At 39.5% G+C, this 24,884-nt stretch overlaps 1 protein-coding gene across 1 annotated transcript in view; it reads right to left on the minus strand.

The window, feature by feature from the left end:
- Positions 1–24,884, minus strand: part of PLPP4 (phospholipid phosphatase 4) — a 50,825-nt gene that overhangs the window by 15,188 nt on the left and 10,753 nt on the right. The window contains exons 2-5 of the mRNA XM_018078538.2: positions 18,117–18,225; positions 14,280–14,370; positions 10,936–10,999; positions 9,336–9,460 (exon numbers count right to left, since the gene is read on the minus strand). Of these exons, the coding sequence (XP_017934027.1) occupies positions 9,336–9,460; positions 10,936–10,999; positions 14,280–14,370; positions 18,117–18,225 (389 nt within the window). The remainder of the gene's footprint in view (positions 1–9,335; positions 9,461–10,935; positions 11,000–14,279; positions 14,371–18,116; positions 18,226–24,884) is intronic.

The following is a 24,884-nucleotide window of genomic DNA, read 5'->3' on the forward strand; positions in this document are numbered from 1 at the left end:
CACAAATAAATAAATATCTTTTAACCATTACCTATTGACCATTTGTCATTTACATCAACCAGTAGTTCCATTTTTCCAGACAGGATCTTGCTGTGTTCACCCACATAAACTTACTGACTTCAAACAAGTCATGAAGGAACATTTCTAGAGCAGGGAACGTGGAGAACAGAATAAAAAATAACACAATATTTCAGTTGGAAGGAACCCACAATTATCATCTAGTCCAACTGCCTGACCACTGCAGGGCTGACCAAAAGTTAAAGCAAATTTATTATTTATTTTATTTATTTTTACATTTATTTTAGTTATTATTATCCTGTTGATAAGGACCTGCTTCCAGTCAGAACCTTCCCTGGCACAGCTTTGAATCATTCCCACATGTCCTGTCACTGGACCCCAGGGATATCAGCAAAGACAGGCTAATACAGTAAAGAATAAACTGGCTTATCATATGATAGACAACTTCTTGCATGGTTGAGCAAGTGATGTATTAAATATTCAGTGATATTTAGGTACTTTTAAAAATATGATTTATTATGACTCACCGGTCATATTAAATCATATTTAGTCCCCAGTGTCTATGGAAATGCTATGATAACATAAACAGCTGGTCAACCATTCTGATTTCTATTTTCTGATTAATTCCCTCAGTAAAATAATCCAAAGATTTTTTTCCTTTCCCCCAGCTCCCCTGCAAGTAATTTTTTAAGACCTCCCGTGCTATTATCCACTGGCAGTTTCATCCACAAATCCAACTTGCACTGCCTTTCAACACAACCAGAAACTTCCAACAGAACCATTCTCCAAAAGTTCCTAGTTGCTTAAACAAAGTGCAGGAACCCCAGACTGAAAGACTTCTAAACCCACTGTCTTAGTTCAGACTGAAACAAAGACAAACCAAAAGTCTCAAATCACCAGACAAATCCACGGATTGCAACAAAGCTGTATTAGTTATAAAAATATTTTGCATAGATGTTTTTCCTGTAGGTTTCATTAGATGAAACACTGAACATTATTTGCTCACTCCTCTGCAGAAGGAAGTGGGGAAAAAAATTACCTATTTACATACCTATAATAGATTGTGATTTCCATGTAGAAGTGACAGTAATAGCAAAATCCAAATGAGGTTTTATGCAGATTTCTTTTTCTTTCTGGTATAAATAACATACTTGATTTCCTGTATTTATCTCATAGCTTTTATCTCAAGACACTTTTAATATCCCCTTGTTTTCAAGAGACTTAAATTAATGTTTTCAGAAAACATTGTGACTGAGATTTCTGCCATTTGATAAATCAGTCAACCACCTCTAAAGAAAGGTGCCCAGCATTTTAACTTTATCATTCCATTTCAAGGCTTTTTATTGATCTATTTTTCTTGGGCTTACAGCAGAATTGCACTTGGTACTCTTGTTTTTATTGAAATAATTCTGGATTGACTCAGGGTTATTCCATTATGAATAACAGCAATAACTGCTCATTCTGTTGTAGCAAGCTCAAATGTATATAAGGAAATTTTTTCTTTGGAGTTCCCTCGTCCTTTAATTTCATTTCTTTCATTAGAACATGATCTTACATGAGTCAACTCTATCACTCTTGCTGCTCAAAAGGGTTTTGAGGCAGCAAGTAGCATTTGGAGACGGATCACCCATCCCAGCTCATGAAGGTGACAACCCTGTGGAGTTTTAAAATCCCCTTGGAAACAGGATGGTTGGATTTACTTCCAAGCAGCTCCAGTCTAGCCAGAATGCTCTCATACATATTCTGATTTATGTCTCCACAGATGTGAAAAAACTGCCCCACCAAGATGAAGAGCAAGGACTGCTTTTGGGAGTCCTTACTGATCCAAATGTTTCACAGCTGAAGGGACTGGGGGCAAATTCCCACACAAATATCAGCTTCTGGTTCTCAAAACAGGAATTCTGACCAGTCCTACGATTCTCTGATCTCCTCTTTGCAGAGAAGGATAAAGGGATATCCTTCCTTGACCTGAAATTAAAGTTGGAAGAGAGCAAAGAAACGTGTTTATGCAGTGAATGCAATGAACATGCAACTAAGCCAATTCACTTGGGCTATTTACCTGCTTCTCATCCAAGCCTGTCCTACCCCCCAAGTGCTGCCTCAGTCAGCCCACTGTTGAGGTGATCCACTTTAAAGAATATTCCAGCCTGAAAGACATCACTAAGGAAGAGCTAAAACCACACCTGATTTAGAAACATCTCTACATTTGCGTTGTTTTTATACAGAAATGCCACACAAACCCACACAGAATGGATCCTGGAGTGTGATGTGTGTCAGTGCTGTGCTGCAACGGGAATTTCAAGGAATCTCAATATTTGCCAGTGCTTCTTCCCCAAAAATGGTCAGAGCCTGATGTGCCAGCCTCCTCTGAGTTACCAGCCATCCATTTTTCAATGAGACTCGAGCTTTCTGCCCCATTTCACTGCAGAGAAGAGCTGTCACTGCAGTTGGCAGATGAAAATTGATCTTTAGATCTCTGGTGTGACTCCAAGTCCTTTTAACTGAAAAGGTCAGGCAGAAGAACAATGATCTGATCTTTAGATACAGCTGAAGTCTACAGCTTCACCACGAAGTCTTCTGCAGGCTGGGAAATCAAGCATATACCTTAAACTCAGCTTAAAAAGTTGAAGACAGGCAAAAGAAAAGGAAAAATAAGACTGAGGTAATTAAGCTTCTTCCCTACACAAATGAAAGCAATTTGAACAGCTATAATAACCAAGGAACAGCAGTAACTGCTGGAAAAACTGGTTTCTTGAAGTTAAACTCAGAGATTTACTCATATTTCCAGTTCATTTTCTTTAACTTCAGCTCTCCAGCTTTTGAAGAACCATGCTGACCCACAGAGTCTTTCACTGTATTCCTCACTAATGACTCAGGATTTAAGATGATTCCATGTTTTTACTTCCTCTCCTCTGAAGTCTCACTCTACTCTTCCTGCATGGTTTGGCCTCCAGATTAGGAAAAACAAACAAACAAACAAAATGAAGAGCACACATAGATCCCTCTTTGGTATTCTGTGTGAATCACAAATTACAGTGGATTGTAAAACAGCAAATCTCAGTCCTGAGACCAAGAAAGCAACAGGCTTAACTGACATAATTCTGATTTTTCATGCAGTCTTTAGTATTGCTAAATAACATTTTACTCTCAGCTTTTCTTCAAGAAGGTCTGATGAATTTTTCTAGAGAGCAGAGACCTGTAACACCTCATCCTTCATCTGTTTTAGTCACTTTAATGAAGAGGGCTGGGTGCTGGTGAGGGGCAAAGAGCTCTCACCTGGCTTGGCAGCAAGCCTACTGTCTGCAGAGGAAATGAGGGAAGGATAAGGGCCTTTCTTCCCACCTTTGGTAAATTCTCAGACAGATAAGTGGCAAGCACTGGCAAAGATGGATAACATACCTGCATGGCTCTATCTTTTCACAGAAGAAAATAGCCAGAGAAGCAGCCACCTTGTTTATCACAATGTGCATTATAGCTGCTTGAAAACCTGGCTCCTGAGCCAGTTTATGCTTAAACTAGTGAGAGCTTGTGGGAATTAACTGTTGATTCTTGGGAAAAGGATGAAGAAGAGACATTCAGCATTCACCTTCTCTCTTCTGGATAAGGGAACTGGCTCTAAAGTTGGGTAAAGTGCCATTCCTGGACAAGGCAAGGGATGAGGCTGATGATGTCCATGGTCATTTCTCCCACTGCCACCTAATTTCAGTGACAACCAGCAAATCCAAACACCAACAGGACTGCTGGTTTTCTAGCAGAGACTTTGTGTTCTGTGAAGAGCCTTAATAAAGAGCAGTCCTAAGAAGCCAACTTAGAAAGTCCACTTGTGGGAAATATGTCAGTGTTGAGGGGGAAAGGCAGAGCAGGAATATCTGTAGGATTTGGGAGTGGACCTCGCTCATAAGGAAGAAACATTTTTGAGGTGAAAAAAATTAGCTGGGATTCCTCTGTCTTTATTCAGAGAAAGGATGAGGGAACTCGAAACAAAAAATTTCCTTATATACATTTAAGCTTGCTACAACAGAATGAGCAGTTCTTGCTGTTATTCATAATGGAATCTGGCTACTGAGAGCAGGAAATTACTCTTCAGGACCGGCCTGAAGATCTAATCCCATTTATTATGCCAGAAGAAAAGGGTAACCAATTACTTTTTTCCTACTGCTGTTTGTACTTCCTTTCTTAGGCCATCACTACTCTTATAAAAAGTGCACATCCTCTTTTTAATACAAACAGAATCTACAATGTGTAACATGCTCCACTGGCAGCCTATTAAAGTGCACAGTAGGTGTTAAGAACCTAATTCCCAGACCACTGCTCCCATTAACCCTGTTTGCTGAAAACTTCTTTGATGTAGTAATTCTGACTATTAATAGATTAGAGTTCTTCAGGCAGTGCAGTCCTGGCATAGTTTTTTTGAGCAGAGCAAGATTATGCTGGAAATGGATGTTTACTTTGATTTGTGACGAGTTTATACCTGCAAAGGCTCATCCTGAACAATGAAACTGGGGAAAATCAATTCTTTAGGATGTTACAACCACTTACAACCATGACAATCTGGCCACTGCAAACTTCAGCTGCAATTGCACTGACATATCACTACCTAGATCTTAATAGTATAAAAAGTGCCATTTATTAAAAAATAAACAGTGACGGGAACTGTTTCTTTGGAAAACAAAAATTCCTTAGGAAAATGGGGTCAACAATATATAATAGTTGGGTTTTTACATATTATTTAGCATCTTATCTGTGAGGGCTGTGAGATAAGACTAAACTAGACTCAAAAGGCAGAGAAAATAATTTTCTTTTAAAAGGCCATTATTTTCTCAAGTGGACCAAGACACCCTCATTCATCAAGGAGGTAATTAAAAAACATATAACATAACATACCACTGTTATTGTCCCCACACTGATTACATTCTTCATTTCAGATTTATAACTAAATTCTCTGATTTTTTCAGCTATATTAAACAGTAATCACTACAAACCTCTTTGAGGCAATAACACTAAGAAGAAAAACAAAAACACCCACACAAGAAATAAGAGCTCTTGTATAGCTCTGTGTTAACATTCACTCTGGAACTGTACAAACAAAATTGAGATGTTACCACAAAATAATTTCTTCAAAACTCTACTTTTTTTTTCCATGGAAAAAGAAATCTCTAGAATCGATAAAGATTTCTCTTTAAAAAAAAAAATAAAAAAATCAGTGGCACAATTTAGGGAAAAGTAAACTTTTCAAACTAATTTAGGTACTTAAATTGCAGCTACAAAAATAAAATCACAACTATTTTATTTACTTGGCTGCTAGCACTTTTACACAGAAAATGCTCATTTTTAGTTGATTTTTTCCCCCCATAAATCTCTCCTATCCAACAGGAAATTTTAAGTTCAATTATCTCTGCAGCCACTGTGTTTTTCAAGTGATTAATTTTTTATCGAGTTGGGTTTCCAGTCATTTGATGTGAAATCCATTCATACCAACTGGGATCTTTCTTTCTGGGGTCTCCTGAAGTTCAACACAGGGAACTGCAAAGCCCTTTACTGGGGGAAATTCATCCCAACTCTTCTCAGTGGCAGCCAGGAAAAGGAGAAGAGACAAATAATAAGCAGCACAGGCTCCAAGGAGGTTAAATTAAACTCTCATCAAGCCACTATTTTTTCCTTTGGTACAAAGGTATCAAAACCAGTCTCACGCAGCTTCCTCTTATCTAAGGCAGCAACCCCTTAACTGAAAAATATAGCTGAAATAGCTCTGACCAATTCAGAAATAACACATTTAAAAATAGGCACTAAACAAAGCTGAAGCCAAGACTGGCAATTGCAATCTGTGAGCAGAATAAAAGCCTAAAGGGAGTTTTATCATGATAAATTAATCACTTCCTCTAAGAAAGCAAAACAGGGTCAAGAATTTGGCATTTCATTCCCACAGGATTTCTGGTGTTTCGAAATAAAATGTGTTGTGCTACTATTATTTACCCACAGTTGCTTGTACAGGGACTTCACTACTACAGAGATGGCAGCTCAGAAGATATCTGCCTGGCTAGGAGTTTGGTCTTTCTTTTAACCTGAACAGCCCATTTTACTGAACAATATTCGAAGCAATTCTGTATTGCTGAGTTGCTACATTTTTTCTAAAAAAACTTCAGGAGAGAAGCCATTCAGAGACTGTTTACAGGGCAAACAGATCAGAAAACCACACTGGGGGGTTTGCAGCTGTTGCAAATCTATATTTACATCAGAATGGTCTCTTCCTTGTTGACCTGAGGTATGAAACAGGTCTCTGGATACACCCTTTCTCTGACAATATGCTGTCTAGTTCCTTTAATTTTTGGTCTCCTTACTGTTCTAGAAACATGTGAACATAAACAAATATTTAAGGTCTGATCTAACCATGAAGTTGTCCTGGTTTTGGCAATAACTCAAGACTCATTCATTAAACTATAACATAAACACATACTACTTTAGCAGCACATTTTTGCTTGCTACTGGTTGTCTGCCCTCATTTACACAGGTGAAATCCAGGTCAAAGTTTCAGTTTAAATGCGACAGGTCAGGTCTTTGCTCCTCTGAGTTAGAGCTCTGTACCCAAAACCTGGAGTCACCAACTTGGAAGGATGATCTGGGTTCATATTCTAAGCCAAAATCACCACAGTTAAAAGCTTAGGGAATTACAGCTGGCATCAAAACAGGAGTGAGTGCTCCATGCACTTTTTTGATTTATCTTATGTGCACTCCTTGGCATGGGGAGAGGAAGCCAAGAAAATCATCTGTGCTCCAATAAGGAGAACACTCCCTCCTTCAGGGCAAAGGTGAAGGGACTGGAGCACAAGTGCTGTGAGGAGAGGCTGAGGGAGCTGGGGGGGCTCAGCCTGGAGAAGAGGAGGCTCAGGGGAGACCTCCTCACTCTCTGCAACTCCCTGACAGGAGGGGGGAGCCAGGGGGGGTTGGTCTCTTTTCCCAGGAACCAGCAGTAAGACAAGAGGGCTGGGTCTGGAGCTGTGCCAGGGGAGGGTTAGGTTGGAGATTAGAAAGAATTTCTTTGCAGAGAGGGTACTCAGCCCTTGGAATGGGCTGCCCAGGGAAGGGGTGGATTCTCCATCCCTGGAGGTGTTTAAGGACAGACTGGATGTGGCATCAGTGCCACGGGCTGGGAACCACGGCGGGGTTGGAGCAAGGGCTGGACTTGATGATCTTCCAACCCAGCTGATTCTGTGACTCTATGATTCTGTGACTCTCCAAGTGGTAACAGGTAGTTCACAATATTTTTAAGGAGTACCCAGGGTCAGGTCAGGCCATCTGAGAGCATCAGTGTTGTCACTCTCCATACACATCCCTGTGTCCCATCCTCACAGCACAGCATTCACAGCACCCCAGACTTTCCTGGTAAGGGCCTCATTTTGCATGGATGAGGGTTTAGATTCTGGTATAACAAAGCATTTGATTGACAGCCTATCCAAGAAATGCCTCGAGAGAAAATGCTTTGAAGATGAAAATGGCTCTTGACTGAAGCCTCTAACTTTGCTTTATGAGCTGCCCAGCAGCTCTTACTGGTGATTTATTTTCCTCGTGTGTTCAAGTAGGAAACACCAAACTGCAGTGGACTACTTGGAACTATCATTCCAAGAGAGGTATTATAGTTTATGTCAGCTCTCATCCTCCCCACTTACATTTCTGCAGTCATGAAAATAGAAAAAAAAAAATCCCTCAAACAGTAACAGAAACAAACAAAAAAAATAATATATTTTTTGATGTTTTTTCATGAATTCCACCACACACTGAGAACGGATGACAAATGTGAAGAATCCAACTCCTGCATTTGATGTAGTGGCAATCTTATGCTGAAGGGAGGAGAAAGGAGCCATGAAAAAAATTTTGGACTGACTTGATGACAGGACAGTTTAAAAACACCTACATGTTAAGAAGACAGGAGGGACAGCTTTATAAGACTGAGATAAGAAAATGCAGAATTATGGAAAAATTTACACACATGAACTGTTATATCCCAAACATCCTCATTGCTCCATAGGTCTGGGAAGGTGAGATAATTGCATACTTTCCATCATATTTTTTTCCCTTTTCAATCTTTAATCTAGTGGGGATGAGGAAACAGCAAGAAACTAAATGTATGATCACAACTATAAACTATTCTTGATACAATAATACTGACAATCCTGGTTATGTAAATAATTTTGCTGCACAGGAGGAGCAGGGGTTAGCACTGCCAGACTGACAAATTAAAGACAAATTAAAGGTTTCCTTCTCTGTTATGAGACTAAAATATGTGTGGATTTTAAGGCTTGTCAGAGATTTAGGTATTACAACATCAGTCTTCAAACAGCTGAGCAGTTCAAGCAGCTGCAGTTGATATTGTCCCTTTAATGTAATCAAAGCTTACAAACAAAATTTGAGACAGCTAAGTTGGTTTGTGGTTTAGAACTATAAAGCTAATCCACAAACATTTATTGCTCTCTTATCCATTTCTAGCACTCAAACAAGAAAAAGGAATCAAGATTAACTCACAGTTTCCTTCATCTCATTACCCAACTTGTTCATAATATAGTTCTGCACAATTAGGCAATTTGAAGTTACTACTTTGAAAAAAGATCAGAAAAACAAATTCCATAGATACAACTTACAGTTCTCAGCAACAGAACACCAGAAGGCAACAAACAATCCTGGCCAAAGAACCCAACCAACCTCACAGTAATCAAGTTATTTTACTGATGAAAAGAAGTTTTATCAGACAGTTGACATGAAACATGCTGGAAGTAAACTCTTTAAGACAGAGGAAGGAACCTTTGCAAACATCTAAGTTAATACAACTGATTAAATCAGACAGACAGGTTTTTATGAGGCCACCTAAATGTCTGTCAGGATAAAGGATAAGCTGGGAATAAGTGATCAAACCATCAGACCTAAACTGAGGAGCACCTCAAAGCCAAAAGTGACAAGTAATGTCCTGCTTCCTACCTCAATGGAACAGAACAAAATAAATATGTACTGTATAGACAAAGGTTGCATTCAGGGGTCTGCACTGGGGAACAGACACCCCTCAGGATCCCACTGTGTTCTGTAACCTTGAACAGGGTTTCACTCTACTGACAGTCCTGCTGGGGCTCCCAATGAAGTCAGGTGGTTCTCAAGGCAAGAAAGGCTCACAACTCATTTCCAGAAGGAAATTTCTGAGAGTGGAGAGCAAAGTCAGAAGTGCAGACCCCTCCAGCCAAAATCAGGTGAATTATCGAACAGCAGAAGAGCAACTCCAAAGCACAGAAAGGACAGCTTTTTGCAGAAGAGGCACTGTATTTAAATGAACTTACAGGAAGAGTGGATACTGGGAAAGCTTTTTCTGCCTTCAGACACCAGATCTGGATCACCTGTGCAGTGCATTTCCGAGTTCATGACTCCATCTGGAAAGCAGCGGTAAAAGAAATCGGGACGCGGTCTACAAAAAACACCATGGATATTAAAAATATAAAAGCTGTAGTAACAGATAAACCTCAAAGTGATTATCACATTTACTGCTCATTACATACAGACTTCATTCCCTCCAGCTCTAATACAGTAACAGAAATCACAGAGTCATTTGGGTTGAAAAAGACCCTGAAGACCCCGGAGTTCAAGAGCAAACCTAACCCTGCCAAATCCACCACTAAACCATGTCTGTCAACTCAAGGTCACATTGTTGGCCTGCAGGCTCTCACAGGGAAGCTTCCAGCACAGCATGACAGTGGGAGTTGTCTCTAAAAACACCCATGCAGGGTTGCTCTTGCCTGGTGATCAACCTTGCACAGCACCCCAGCGACAGAGCCAGGCAATGGAATGACTCACAAACTCTCACAAGTCTTGCCAACACATCCAGGACTACAACTGAGGCTACAAGGCTGGCACTAGAACAACCACCAAATTCTAATGCCAGCCTTGATGCTGACTAAGTGCTTTAAACAAACCTCTGAGTTTCTTGTGACCCAGCTCTGAGCTGGTTTGACTGGTGTCATCCCGATCCTGAGCCAATAAACCCCCCAGAGAAGTAAAGGGAATAATCACAGATTCAGAGACAAGATGAGAGAGCCACCAGCTGGCTTGGGGTGCAGGCAAAATGAGCAAAATGGATTCTGAATGATTTCAAGAACACTCTTAAAATAAAAGCCCCAAATACCATTACTGTCTGGGCATCAATACCATAGCAGAGAGGGTTCATCAGAAACCAAATACTGCTCCCTCAATGCTGCAAAAGAGGTCAACAACAAAAGCAGCAATGGACTCTTAAATCATCTATGAATTCGAGTCAAATATATATTTTTCAGCTGAAATTATTCAAAATTTGATAAAGAGCCAAAAAATACCTTAAAAATCAGTTTTCAGGGAGTTTTGTTTGCTATATTTTTCTGAGCTCGTCCTTCAAATTTATGTTTAAAAGAAAGGTCTGTCTGGGAGTTCATTTATTGCTTAACTTCAGGGTGGATGTTGGTGTCTCCTGGAAACCCCACACTCACTAACATGCTTCTCACAAAATGCAGTCTCTGAGTTACACAGAGACACAACTGATTTCCACTTAATCAGACAAGGGGCACTGGCATCTCAGCTCCCACATGCTGTGACTCTTCCCTTCTGTGTTGCCAATTTAATGGACTGTTTTCAGCTCACACCGTTCCTTTCCAACTCCTCACCTGGCTGGATCTGCCAGATCTTCAAAAAAATAACAAAACACGAGGGCATGGATTCCTGCCCCAGTGGGATGTCACAGAATGGAGCTGTACAACACCTGCACCACATAAAAAACAACCTCTCAGGGGCCTATTCCATCCCCACACCTTTTGGAACAGCAGCCAACTATTTATTAAGATGTATTGTAGTTGTCAACCTGTCTCCATTCATCTTAATATTTAAAGCTATCTTTTATAACGTGACAAGACTTACCTTCCCACTATTAATTTAATTGTATTTGTGCAGACACCATTCAGAGCTAGAGCCAAGGAAACAGCTACAAAACAGAATGAACAAACAGAACAATAACAACCTAAATACCAAGCAATAAATTGCAGCATTACAGCATTTGATTCCCAGACTGAAACCTTTGCTGGACTGAAAACTGACTGATCTTTGCAGCCTTCTGTTTTACTTATTACCCAGACTAAGAACAGACCCCAAAGCATCATAATAATCATGACTTACTTTGTTCTGCTTTCACTCTTGAGGAATCTTATTTCCCCACACAAAGCCAGCTCTCCTGTCATGCCATTTGTACAGGCAAAAACCACCAAATGGGAAAAAAATCAGAGAATAAAGCACTGTGGGTTTGCAATTTTTTAGTTTTGTAATTTACTAGGTGGAAATCTTAGGCTCTTTGGGTCAAGGAGAATTCCTGTATATGTAACATATATATATATATATATATATATATATACACACACACACACACATATGTGTATGTGTGTTCATATATATATATTAAACAGTCCAATTTCAGGCTAAAGAATTGACTTTTGGCTAAAATTAGAACTGGATGACTTTTATTTTCCTTTCGAAAGGATGTGGATGTTTTGAATAAAAATTTCCATGTTTTCCCCTTACATCTGCTCCCAGGATTAACCAATTTTTCTAATAAAATTGGAGTAATAAACAGGAATAGGACTGCATCATCTTTTTTATTTGTTGTTGCATTCCAAGTCTGTAGACTTTCTGAAGAACCTCATCTCAAGCCTGTGGAGATCTCTGCCTAGATTTCAGGGGCACTTGGATCTAGCCTAGAGACTCCTTTTGGGTTAAAACTGATTTAATTTTGCAGTCCTCACCGTAGCTCTCTGTTGCAAAACAAGGGCCACTGAATTTTATTTCCCATTAGGAAAAAAGTTACTAGGTAAATCTCTAATTTCCAGGAAAACATTTACAGTAATGTAACTTTGGATTCTGACAGCTCCATCAGCTATTTTCTCATTGGGCTGCTGCCCCAGATGCTGCACTTCAGCAGCACTCACCCATAAAATCTTTGCCTGAGGATGCTACAGATCCTAAAAATGTGTGTTATAGATTCTATTTTTAAAGTAAAAAAAAAAAAAAAGCAGGTCCTTCATCAAAGCAAAAACAAGGGTTTTCTCAGATTACAGCAATAGCTGCCAGCAAAAATAAAAGCACAACTCAATCCTAGAGACACTCATATTATAAAGAAAGTCTTCCTCTTTCCATCTCTGCTCACAGTGACCACTCAATTCCATGCTCTTTTTTCCCTCCTCAGTTGTTTTGTCTCAGTTTTTGATGGTAATTGCATGGGGAAAATTTTCCACAGAGTCAAATGCATGTGACCAGCAAGGTCACAGCACTGAATTCCCCTTTTTAAAAAACACTTTGGAAGACATGCAGTATAATTTACTCTTTTTGTTGAGCTTTGTCTTGATTGTTCATTGTCCCCCTGACTGAACCACACTTGCACTGTTGCATATTCCTCATGCTGACAATCAAGGGATCAAATGACAGTGTGACTGTCAGGATGATAAATTCAATTTGCTCTCATTTTGTTCCCTTTAGGAAATATTTATATTGCCCATTGTATAATCCAGCCAGTAAGAGATTTAGGCACTTCCAGGGGAAGGCTGAAGGGCATCTCCATGTAGGAATTTAACTCCTCCTTACCCCTGGTGCACTGAACCACCTTCTTTGCATTGTATGAGGGGCAAAGAATTTTCATGTGCTTTTAACTTTTTTTATTTCTTCTACATGTCATGCCCAGAGAAATTCCTTTGGAGGGACTTCCTGATCATTCATTAGGAACATTATTTGTCAGATCTCTGCAAATCAGCAAAGCTCCACCACAGCTAATGAACCCTCACATCACCAGACACATTAATATACTGACTCCTATTAATGCAGAGCACACTTGAACAGAAATGAGCCACAAGAAGTTCCACACTTATGGCACAAACTGAACAGAACATCAAGGCTGGTGTTTCCTCCAAGTCTGTGTAGCAAGAGGAGGGCTGGGGAAGCTGGCAAGTTTTCTCCTAGACATTAGAGAGGGTATCAAATCAGAAGGCAAAACAGCAGGAAAAAAAAAGTGTTTTTAGAACAAAAAGGTGAGAATAAGTGATGGAGAAAGTACCCCAAGTTCCTTTCATTCTTTACACAAGGGAAGGTGAAGCTCAGAACTGTGACTGTGTGCATTTTATGAATGAAGGGTTTTTTCTACTGAATGGACTTGTCAGGAAAATATCACTGTAAGACACTTCAGAACTTACTACAAACGAGTGGCAGCAGCCAAAACAAAACTGGGATCATTTCACACTTGTGCTAAAGCAGCTGGAGAAAGAAGGAGCTGAGGGAATGCAGCCTTGTGCAGGAAGATTTTTCACATAATGTCATTTACATCCTATCTAGCTAAGGCAAGGCTGAGTATTGCTTTGGTTTTAGTATGTAAGGGCCAATAAATTAAAGTGTAAATTAACCAGGAAAACAGAATTTCAGAAGGATGCATATTTCAAACATAATGCCAACAAAAACATTTGCAGTTCTTAGTGCTTCAAAGTATCTTCTGCCAGTGGAAGTGCTTTAGTCAATATTGGTCTCTGGCAATATCTATGTAAAAAAGATCTGGGCACGTATCACTAATATTTCAAAGGATATGAAGAGCCAGAATTAGCTGGAACAGCTTAAGACTTACCCTCCCATTGTCTGCCTGTTCCTCTGCTGGAATTTTCTGCCCACAGCTGTAATTAGATGTGACCCAAAACAAGTCATTGCAGTTCACAGCCCAGGATAAAGTGCATATCCAATTCCATGGGCAGTTTAAGATGAAACATCAGCTTTTAATTAGAAAAGCTGAGCCAAGATCACAGATTTTGCAATGGGTAACAGTAAATTCACTGAGAAGCTCAAAGGAAACAATGAGAGGGGTAAATTCCTACACTAAGCAGTTGAGTCTCACAGGACTTTCCAGTCAAACCTTAATTTACAAGAGCTGCAAGTGTAAATAAGAGGCAAGTAAGACATGGGGTGTGACAGAAAAATATCCAACTGAACAGTGTCTCAGATGGACTTGCCTTTGCTGATCAAATTCCAGCCCTCGCTAGCTGGACTGTGGAATTAAGGCACAGAATTTGTCCATCAGAAACACACCTAAAAACAAAGGCTTTTGTGAGATGGCTTGCACAGAAAACTACTGTAATGGGCTGGGAACAGAGACAGGTTTTCTTCAAGGCTTAGACCACAGTTGGAATCAATCTCCAAGAGCTATCACACATTTTCCATCTTTGAAGTAGGACATACTTTACCTAAGAAAGCCTCTTTAATTTCAGTCTTGTCTGTTCGACGGATTATTTTCACCACAAAGATGACTGCGAGTGGTGTGAGGAACGAAATGGCCTGTAAGAGATAACAAATACCATGGGTGAGAGCAGCAATCCCCTTTCAGCCCAGCTGATTAATAATTAGCTTCAGTTAGCTCCATTTAAACGAGGAAGCTGAATGATCTTTATCCAGCTCCTGACCTTCAATAAAATGGGATGATTTGTCTTTGGATACATTAAAATTCCAACATAGCCGTGGGTTATAATTGATTTGTAATTGCCTGGAGCTGCATTTAAAGTGTCAGCTTCTCAAATGAAAAAGTAACAGTCTATAAGGCCCACAATATTCATACACAGACCTTGTCCATTTTTTCCACGCTGAGCATTGCTGCCCATCCAGGCTGTGTGCTCAGCAGGACCCTCCTCAACACAACAGACTTCAGCACCAACTTCCCAGCATTTTAAAATGCTCTTTAGCTTACTTTTTGCTTCCTTTTTAACTGCCATTCCTGAATGCATTGGGAAGATCGTGTCTTTATGATTCTTTTGTTTGTAAGTGCTGGATGTGGAGCAAACTGCTTGGTTTTGTTCCAAAGCAGAAAAACAACACCTGAGCACCTACAAGTGCAGTCACTGCTTAAGCAGAACCTTATTCTTTTATTGTCAGTACTGCAGGGCAGGATTCCTCCTCCAAGGAACCTCAGGTGGCATCTGTGCATCAAAGCACACCCCTGGTTTCCAGGAACAGCAGCTCTGTTATCACAGAGGAGTCTGGGCTGGGATGATTCACTGTAAATGGGAGCCAAAAGGCATCTTGGGGCAGTGTCTGCTGCAGTCTGGCCTCCCACAGCAGGTATTTATTGCCTTTCTCCAGAGAGACACATCAGTTTGTCCCAAGCACAGCACCAGGGAGTTTTTCATTACCAGCTTGCCATGGGAATTACCATTTTGTTCCCAACTGGCCCTTCCATCGTCCTTTCTGTCTCAGAGTTTCAGCTGCAGAGGTGAAAGGCAACTTGTATTTATGCTTCTTGCTGGTTCCAGCCTAAATTAACCCATTCCTTTCTTGACCCTACAAACCTCTTCACGACCACACTTGTTCAAAAATAAATCCCAGTCTTTCAAAAGCATTTATTCTCTTAAAGAAGAGTGAAAATGACTGTTTTCTTGATTATTGGTTTGCTTGGTTTTGTTCTTTTTTTTTAAAACAAGGTCAAAATTAAGCTGTAAATGGCACATGGGATGCCAGGGCTCAAGTACGATTATTTTTACTGAGGCTGAGCAGTGCCTTACTTTTTAAAGAGCCCCCACTGAAATAAAAAACAAAGAGGACAGATATGACAAAAGACGTGTGACTCAATCTTCTTTTCATAACACAGATTAATCCCAGTCCTCATTTTATGCTTTTAGACTATCTGAGTAGGCAACAGCATGAGAGTGCACTGTATTTGTTATTTTGGCTCTGCATCTTGCACCAGCTGCCCCTCACCTATATCTGCAAAATATTATCTAACCCAGTGAGCCACACACATTAAAACACAGTCTGGAGTCTGTTCCCCTTATCTGCATTTAGAAAGGCAGTTTCTAAATGCAGATACCAAGTAAAACCAAGTTTCGTTGGCAAAAAGATGCACCATTTCTACTTAAAATTCCCTTCTGCCTCCAGTGTGTGTGATTCAAGCTCAGATGCCAATGCCACGTTAGTGCTCCAGGAAACATTCACTTCTCTCCATCCTCAGCAACAGTTTAATTTCTGCTTTCAGAGACAGAGAGTGAAATGCAAAAAACAAGTTAAAGCAAAACCTGGAATTGCTAATTTCTTTCTAAAAAGTAAGGATTGCCAGTCAGGAAAGGAAAGAAGAAAGATATCTGCATCCCACTGTTGAAAAACACGGTGAAATATAGCCAAGGCCAACATCAGAGTGGTGGTTTAATGGAGTTAGAAATCTTTTGAACATGCAGGAGCAGCAGAAAATATCAACAAAGAATAGCATTCAAGTGGCAGCTTGTTCCAAACCACTTTCCAATCAATCTTCAGAAACCTGGCAAAACTGCAGACTTCCTCATATTTCACAAGCACGTGAATTTTGGAGAGAAATGAACTATTCACGTCTGCAGCACATCACTGTTCCTTACACAAAAGCATTAGCTGGAAGGTGCTTTTTATTCTGCAGCAAAATGCACATACAAAGAAAACTTGGCTTGCTAAAGGCTCCTTTTTCTTTATTTTGCAAAAAGATTCTGTATGGCTCATCTCTATAACAGATTTGGCAACATTCTGATGAGCAATACTCTCCTCACTGCATTTCAGCACTGGGGTTTTTTTTCCAGCAGTGAAATATTCCAACATTTGCCTGGCTTTTGTGAAACATGGACAAAAATCTCTCTCATTTATTATAAATCCTGGCAAGTCAGAGATGTGCTGAAGTTACAGGGACTCCCACACACTTCCATGCACTCAAGGGAAGTTGGCAGTACCTTAAACTTTCCAAGACAAGGAATATCCACTGATAGACAGAACAAGGCTCAGTTTTGGTTTGGAGTATTCACAACATTTCAATTCAAATCTCTCACCATATAAATTAATCCTGCAGTTCACAGTGATTGTGTTCTGGTGAGCCATAACCATACATTTCAATATCTGAGTACAACACTAGTGGTGAGAAATTGTTTATATAATGAAAGCTTGTCATCAATGCTAGAGTTGGATTTTTCTTCTTTTCAATTACATAAATTAGAAAATAAAAAAAATATCTAGAAATTAGCTCCATTTCTTAATTTCAGAAGCTGTTCACTGAGTTACTGACATTTTTAAAACCTGAGCCAGAAAGGGAACACAGTCCATGCAAAAGTTGCTGACACAGAGTTGCCTGGAAGTCCCACCCACCATGAAGTTTATAAAAGCTGGGTTTGGGAAGTGCTCAACAGGGAAGTGTATTACAGTTATATCCCAAAATTGTGCCTCCCAGTGGCTACTGCCTGGAGAACAAGAGGATGGACTAATGATTATCACAACTGGTTTGAAAAACAGTTCCACCATCTGCAGCAAACCCTGGGCAATGATTCACTGTTGGCTCCTGAACTCTTCAGTTATAAACACAGATCAGAGAAATCATGTAGCAAAGTAATGCTCAGCATAAGGAAAAATAACAGAATCCAATTCAGCCTTTTCCAATTTAATGTTTGATTTGAGGTTTGGTTTTGCTTGTTTGTTTTTCATTTGTTTGTTTTATTTTTTTTTTACACGGCTCTCTTCAATTTCAGGAAAAACATATATTTTCATTCATCCAGGCTGAAAAAGTCCACAATAGAGCTGCTTCTTAATTCAATATAAACAACATGTTGGCAAATTTAAAAGCAGGCCTTCAGCCTCTGCCTTAGAAGGCTGGGATATGTGGTCACCTCATAAAAGGACTCTTTGGAGTCAAGTATCTCAGTGTCTAACACGTCTAAACCAAACTGGATTTCACAATTTAAGCACTTAACCTAACAAAAGCATGGCAAGGTTTTGTCAGGTCGCCCAACCAGCTAACTGAAAAAGCTTCTCCACTCATTTCTCTAGCATTCCTCTAAGCTAAAACCACCTTAACTCTTAAACTGAAAAATCAACAGCCATAAATTCAGCCACCTGACAATGCTGCTTTTTACAAACTCCCCATGATTTGCTACGTTTTGTCATTTTGGGCATCCCTGGTTTGGTAAATAGTTGTCTTTAGAATTAAAGGAAGATCCTCTGCTTCCAAAAGATTTCCTGCTGCTTAACAAATGAAAGTGTACTTAAGTTTACAGCCATCAAATGACCAAGAAGCCTTTGGTACTTACAAACATGAGCCGTGTAGGGATGTTGTCTGATTGCACCAGAGGATTTTTGTACAGCCAGATCTCTTCTGGTTGGATCACCCGCTGGAATGGATCCAAAAACTCTGTAAAACTGAAAAAAAACAATTAAAGACACAAGTTTTTCACAGTTGGAAATGATGACCAAAAACCCCAGAAGAGTTCTGCTGATTTAAAACTTCCCCCAAAGTTAAATATGTATGAATTGTCCGTATTAATACATTGCTATCCTACCTCATGGATTTTTAGTAATAGAATCCTTACAAATATACCCCTCAGAAATGGCTTTTAAAAGTCTATATTCCACACTTTATAAAAGTTCCATAAACACTGCTGTGGAGAATAAATTGCCTTCTTTGTTGTTTGGGGTTTTTTTGCAGGAAAAGTGTGCAAATAACATTGTGGGATTAGATAAATCATGTAGCAGGTCTTTTACCCTGAAGAAATTTTATACTAGATATCAAATCCAAAATGTCTTTCAAATGCCAAGATTCAGACTTTGAAGCATGACTGTTGTATTTGCAGGATCACAAAGCAGGGATAAAGAAGCAGCCCGAACAATTCCTTCTACTGATGGAAAGAAGAGATAACTTTAGAGGGTATCTCCAAAAGAGACTTACTACTAAAACAGAATGGGCTGTCAAGCTTAAGAAGAACCTGGTTATGCCAGAAAAGTCTCATTCTACCAAAACAGACTGGTTTTAATTCCATTATTATGTCATTTAGCTCTCTTACAAAGCAAGCAAAAAAAAAAACCACCCAAACAAGCCAAAAACCCCCATGGTTTTGTAACTGTATTATTTTGAAATGAAGAGCATCAAAATAAAATGTTGAGGTTACACTGCTTGATAGAAAGTAAATTATTTGTGTGGGTACCTTTCATCAGGCACTGAGAGGGAAAGCAGGAATTGTGATCTCTGACTGTATTAAGATTCAAAAACCTTTTATGGCTGCATAATTTGTCTCACTTCATTTAAACCATATTCCTTTTTCCACCAAGTCCTTCACTGTTCTTTAAGTTTTTTAGGCTTTGAAGTCATATCAGACTTCCTGGGAGGTCTGGCCTTTGCTCTGCATTGCTCATTTCAGGTCTGATTTATTGGCACTCAAAGAAAGGCTGTGGAAAGAAGATACAGGGACCAGTTTTGTGCAGACTGGTCTCACCCAGTGAGCCCAGCCAGAACACAGAAGTGCAGCAGCCCAAAGCTTTTCTTAGTGTAAATTTTCCAAAGCCCAAGGGCTTTAAAGCTCTCCTGTAATAGCAGGTTTTATACCAGTAACAGGCAAATCAACTGACTCTGTAAGGAGAAAAAGCTCAAAGCGATTTTTAAAGCAGAGTAAAATTAAACCATACTTATATATGCAACTCTCCCCAGTGAAGATGAGTCCTCAAATCCAGCCAGGTCAGCTATTTCCTAAATACAGTCTTACCCAGTCTTCTGGGTCTGGGGAAATCCTCCTTTTCTCCCTTCTGAGGGCTGACCTGCTGCTCTTTGTTTCTCCCTGTGCTCTCAGATCTCAGCCTCAGCTCCAGTTTCCAGCCACACTCCTGCCCATGGGGGGTTGCAACTGGATCACCTTTAGAGGTCTCTTCCAACTCCAAATTTCCTGTGATTTTCTGACCCCCTTCACCTGAGGACAGCCAGACTCCCACCAGACAGAGTACAAAAAAGCCCAACTGGCCTCTCCTTTCCTTTCCTAAAGGAAAACAACAAATCTGAGGACCAACCATGTCAAACACGCTCTTGACATTTGTAACAATGGTTATTTTTCCTTCACTGACCTCCATGGACAACAAGATTATTCTGGGAGCTTAAGGAGCCTGGTATTGCAAGGAGAATATTTGCTGTTATACTCAGCTCCTTCAAATCCAGAGTCTGACCCTGCTCTCCAAAGAAGGTCAAGGGGAGCTTCAGAAGTGTCAAAACACTTTGTTTCGGTGTTTTCCAGAAAGAAAACTCGAATTATTTAAGTTTAAAACTTGATATTTTTTTTTTAAGCTTAAAAAAACAATGGCTTGTGCAAGACATGAAAGTGGAAGACATTTCTAAAGAACAGTTCCAGGAAATAAACAACTTCATATATGAAAAATTCATTTTACACTTCTCTCTTCAACTAGAAAAATAAAGGTCAAATCCCAAACCATGCAAGCAACTTTGCTTCTAAATTTCAGCTAAAAATATATTATTTTTTGTTTCAGTCTTTAAAGATATTGATGGCAATACAGAGAAGCAATTAACTGCTGGTTGAAAGGGTTCAGTTGCTGAGCAGGGTCACAGGCCTGGGTATGATGCACTGTCATAAGATTTAATGCCTTTGAGAGCAAAATAACAGATGTGCTAATGAGATGAAACTATAATAAATAATAGAAATAATATCTGATTTCAGTTGAGGACTGATTTCCTGATTAATACATACTCATCTGTACTCATATAAAGAATGAGTAATTTCAACAAATCTATCAATGACAGTAATCATTATTATTATTTGATGTAACAAGTTTTGTATCCACTACATATATAAATCTGATTATGTATTCATTTATCTCTTTGGCTTTTGTTCTGAATGTCTTCCAAGAACAGTGTTCAAATATGCTGAAACAAATGAAAAAAAAAAATCCTGAAAATGGGTAAAATAATTTCAAAATCACTATTGAAGGAGAGAAAAAAAATAGATGCAGAAGGCTGCAGATCCCATCTGTGTGAACAACACAGAAATAGAAAGTAAACAGTTAAAGCAAAGTGACTGTATAAAAAGAAATCACTTTTTTTTTTATCTTCTGAAAGAGCTCAACAGCTAATTAAATTTTTATGCCAAGACACATAAGAGAACAATTCTCTTCTTTTTTAAAGCTTCACCAATGGGTGACTGGATATGAGATTTCAGTAGCTTGAAGGCAATTCCCCTTGTACTCTATTAAACAGCCATGAGGACACACTGGTTTCTGAGCTGCCTGACACTTGGTGATTTATGTTCCTTCATCCCAACCCAAAGCACAGTCTATCACTACTCCTGAGCCAGCACAAGCTTGTTTAAATGACTGGATGCTACTAGAAATGATTGTATTCCTCAGATAAAGACAGCTGATTTCTAGACATTTTCTATTATGGCTGGAATTACAAACCCAGCCACGGAACATCCCCTGGTAGCAGGTGGGCAAAAAAAAAAAAACTTACTTTGTATTAGTACATAAAAATTTAGTCTTAGGTTTTTGGCCTGAGATTTTCTTCAGATTTATCTATTTGTCCAACACTTTTAACAGTTTAACAGGCATGATTTTGAACACTTCAGCCTGATGATATTTATGTTTCAGGTATAAAAGGACTTCCATGAACTTCAAGAGCCTTTAACTGTGACTTTCAAAGCAAGCTAAGGGAAACAGGAGCCCTAATTCCATTAAAAACATCCCTGAGCAGCAGGTGCCCAAGTCTCTGCAGTTGCTTTGGACAATTCCCAGGTTCATTAGCTTCATTTCCATTTAACAGCACGGAGCCCTTTTAAGATCATTTCATGCAAGCACCACATCACAGCCAGACCCAGGTAAAAGTGCACAGAAGTTCTGTGATAATATGGACTAATAATACTTTTTGGGGGGATTTTTTATGAAACCATTCACTGGTAAGTGCATGAATCAAACCTTACATAAATATCTTGACCACTGCCTGGCCCTCAGCAGCACAGCCCTCAGCTGGTGGGCAGGGGGAGAGTGGGAACTGGGAATTTTTGCCTTTTACTTTGTCCCTTGCAGACAAGGCTTTTCCCAAGTGACAATCCCTGAGAGGACAGAGCAGTACATATGGGATGGCAAGAAGAGAAGGAACATGAACTCGAGGGAGCTGGGATTTCCACAAAGTAAAAACAGGGGATAAAGACAAGATAAGAGATATTTAACAGTGCCACCAGAAATTAATTTAGAAGAACTATAGTTTGAAAGTAAAAAAAAGGATTACTTCTCCTTTCTTCTTGGACTCTTTTTGAAAGAAAGGAGAAACTTAATCTAATGTAATATATTATTTTACTGCAGAAGAAATAATTAAGTTTATATATATGTGGTGTACCTGCCGTGTTAAATTGTGCAACAGGTTGTTCTGACCTGAAAACTGCGTGGTTGTGAGCAGTGTCAGGGGTGCTGGAGTTGTCAGCAGGGCTCTGTGTTGCTTGGCCTATTTACAGTGTATTTACACAACACAGAACTCAGTGAGGGATTCTCACACAACAGATTCACAGCCCCAAACTTTTGAAGGAAGAGCCATAAAACACAACACATCATCAGGCACCACAGCTGAGAAGATAAGAAAATTATATCCTCAAAGCCAGAATTTGCTTTAGGGGTTTCCCACAAGTGATTTAGGCTAAACAGAACCTAAACACACATCAGCTGTGTACACTGCATTGAACACTGTTTATCCACATCCTCTTTGCTCACATTTAAATCCAGGACTGCAGCTTATCCATTCTGAAACATGCTTAGAGTGGGAAATGCCTTCATGTCATGCTATCTGATATACCTGGAGAGAACAACTTATTTCCATGCCATGAGAAAACCTAGGCTTGTTTATTCCCTAGAGGTAATATTAAAGAAAAAAAAATGTAATTTCTTGGTGGTTATTTCACAAACTCCTGCCAAGACAGACAAAATATGAAAAGCTTGAAGTGGTGTGTGGCTGGAATGCAGAATTCACAGAACTGAAGCAGAGAGGAGAGTGATGAGGTGAGATAAACAATGCCTGTGGTTTGTCCCCATCATCCTGCTCCCCACGGAGCTGCAGGAGTACAGATTCTGCAATGCTGCTGTCTGTGCACATCAGCACAATGAGACAGCTTTGTGCCAGCTCAGAGGTTACCTTAAGGAAAGAGATGTGAGACATTTAATATCTAAAGTAATCTGGGAAATCCACAGCTCCTCAGCCATGAAGAAGGGGTACATAAATAGGGCCAAGACTCAATTATTAATGAAGAAGTGCAGTTTCACCAAGGAAGAAGCTGCCATGAATTAAAAATATAACTTCAACAACATAAACTTTAGTTGGATAGAAGAAACTTTCCCTGTGGTTAAGGCACAACACTGGGTATCAAGAGATTTGATGTTTTCTGCCACTGTTTCCCAAAGGTAGGGAAAACCATTCCAGCAGGAAGTGTCAGTGCCAGTAGCAAAGCAAGACTCCTAATGCTCCAGTTTGCTCTGGCCTGGTACTTAGAGATGCCAAGTACACCCTGCTGGCTGGCAAACATTCTGGTAGGAAAGGAAGAGCTTTAACAGAAGAGCTCCACAGAAATCAAAGAAAAGAGTTATTTAAAAAATATATTAGAATTTATATTGCAACAGATGCTGAATGCAAACGAAGTGTGTACATCAGAACAGAAACCAATGTTTCATTAGTTTTATTCTTCATAGGCTTTTATGGAAATGTGCTATTGCAAACATCATTTTAGCTGCACTAAAATCAATTAAGGAATGTACACTCACACTGACATGGAAGCAGCTGCATCAATAAATTATCTCTACCTTCTTAACAGTTAAAAACTTGTTTCCCAGTACAATGCCATGCAGTGTATATACCTACTATTTCTGATTAACAATGTACAATCCTGATATAGAGCTTTATGGGGTTTGAGTGTCCTGCAGGATACAGAGTAGTTAATATTCAGCAGGAACACCCAAAAAAGAAAATTCAGAAGCGTTTTTATTGCCACAGAAATGAGATCTGATGCCTCTTTTAATTTGTCTGTAGGTACAAGTATTTACAAAGGCTGGGAGGAGTCCTGGCAAGAAAAAAGGCTGCAGGAGGCATTTTTCATTCAGTCCCTATTCAGTGCCCAGTACACCTGTGGGAACAGAGCAGGTTCATAGATCTTTTTTAACTCCTGTACTTTTGAGAAGCCAAACCCAAAATCTTTATACCACTTTCTATAACATTTGATACTCTGATCTGAAAGTATACAGCTTTCCCCCACTTTTAATTCAGTGGGTGCACTTTTATCCAGAGAGGAGCCAAACGTCAATGGAATTAAATCCTGGGACTGATAAAGGCAAAGGGGAAGAGCAATTGTTTTGGTTTTCTTATTTAAGATCACTGGCAAGTAGATGACTGGTTCTTGAGGGCAGGTTTGGCTTCAGATGAGTCACTATGACTCGATGGAAAATATATCTGAATATTTTAAATTAGCTACCAATTGCAGTGTGACATTTAATTAGCACATATGCCCACGTTAGCCCTTCAGATATATGAGAAATCATTTTGATTAAGAAGGAATTGAAAATAAATTCTGATGCAGTTTTACAAATGCAGATATTACCATAGCAGTCATACTTCCCAGCTGTGCTGAAAAAGGGGTTTTTTAGTATTTTTCTTCACCAGTGCTATTACTGATCCAACAAAACCAACCATGATGCAAGACAGGTTTTTCAACCAGGATGTGTTTTAACCAGAGTCTGTGCCAGTCAGGGTCTCTGAATTACTGTTCCTAAATCTGCTACAGCACCTGACTTGTGCCACAGGTACCCACATTGAATCTATATATGAACAGAAACAGGTTAAAACCTGACCCAAAACTTCTGCTCAGATTTTATCTTCCTTCTTGTGCCTTCTGAATTCAAGAAACAATAGGAGCTACAAGAATCAGCAAGGAGGCAACAGCTGAGGAGTCTTGGCTCAGCTAAAAGCTCAGATCTTGAACTAAAACCAATATAGATTCACAACAGGAGTCCTGCAGCTTATATATCTCATTTCTATGTTATTTCATATGTCCTCA

Source organism: Manacus vitellinus, unplaced genomic scaffold (genome assembly GCF_001715985.3).
Source record: "Manacus vitellinus isolate BGI_N305 unplaced genomic scaffold, ASM171598v3 scaffold_40_pilon, whole genome shotgun sequence".
Lineage (NCBI taxonomy): Eukaryota > Metazoa > Chordata > Aves > Passeriformes > Pipridae > Manacus > Manacus vitellinus.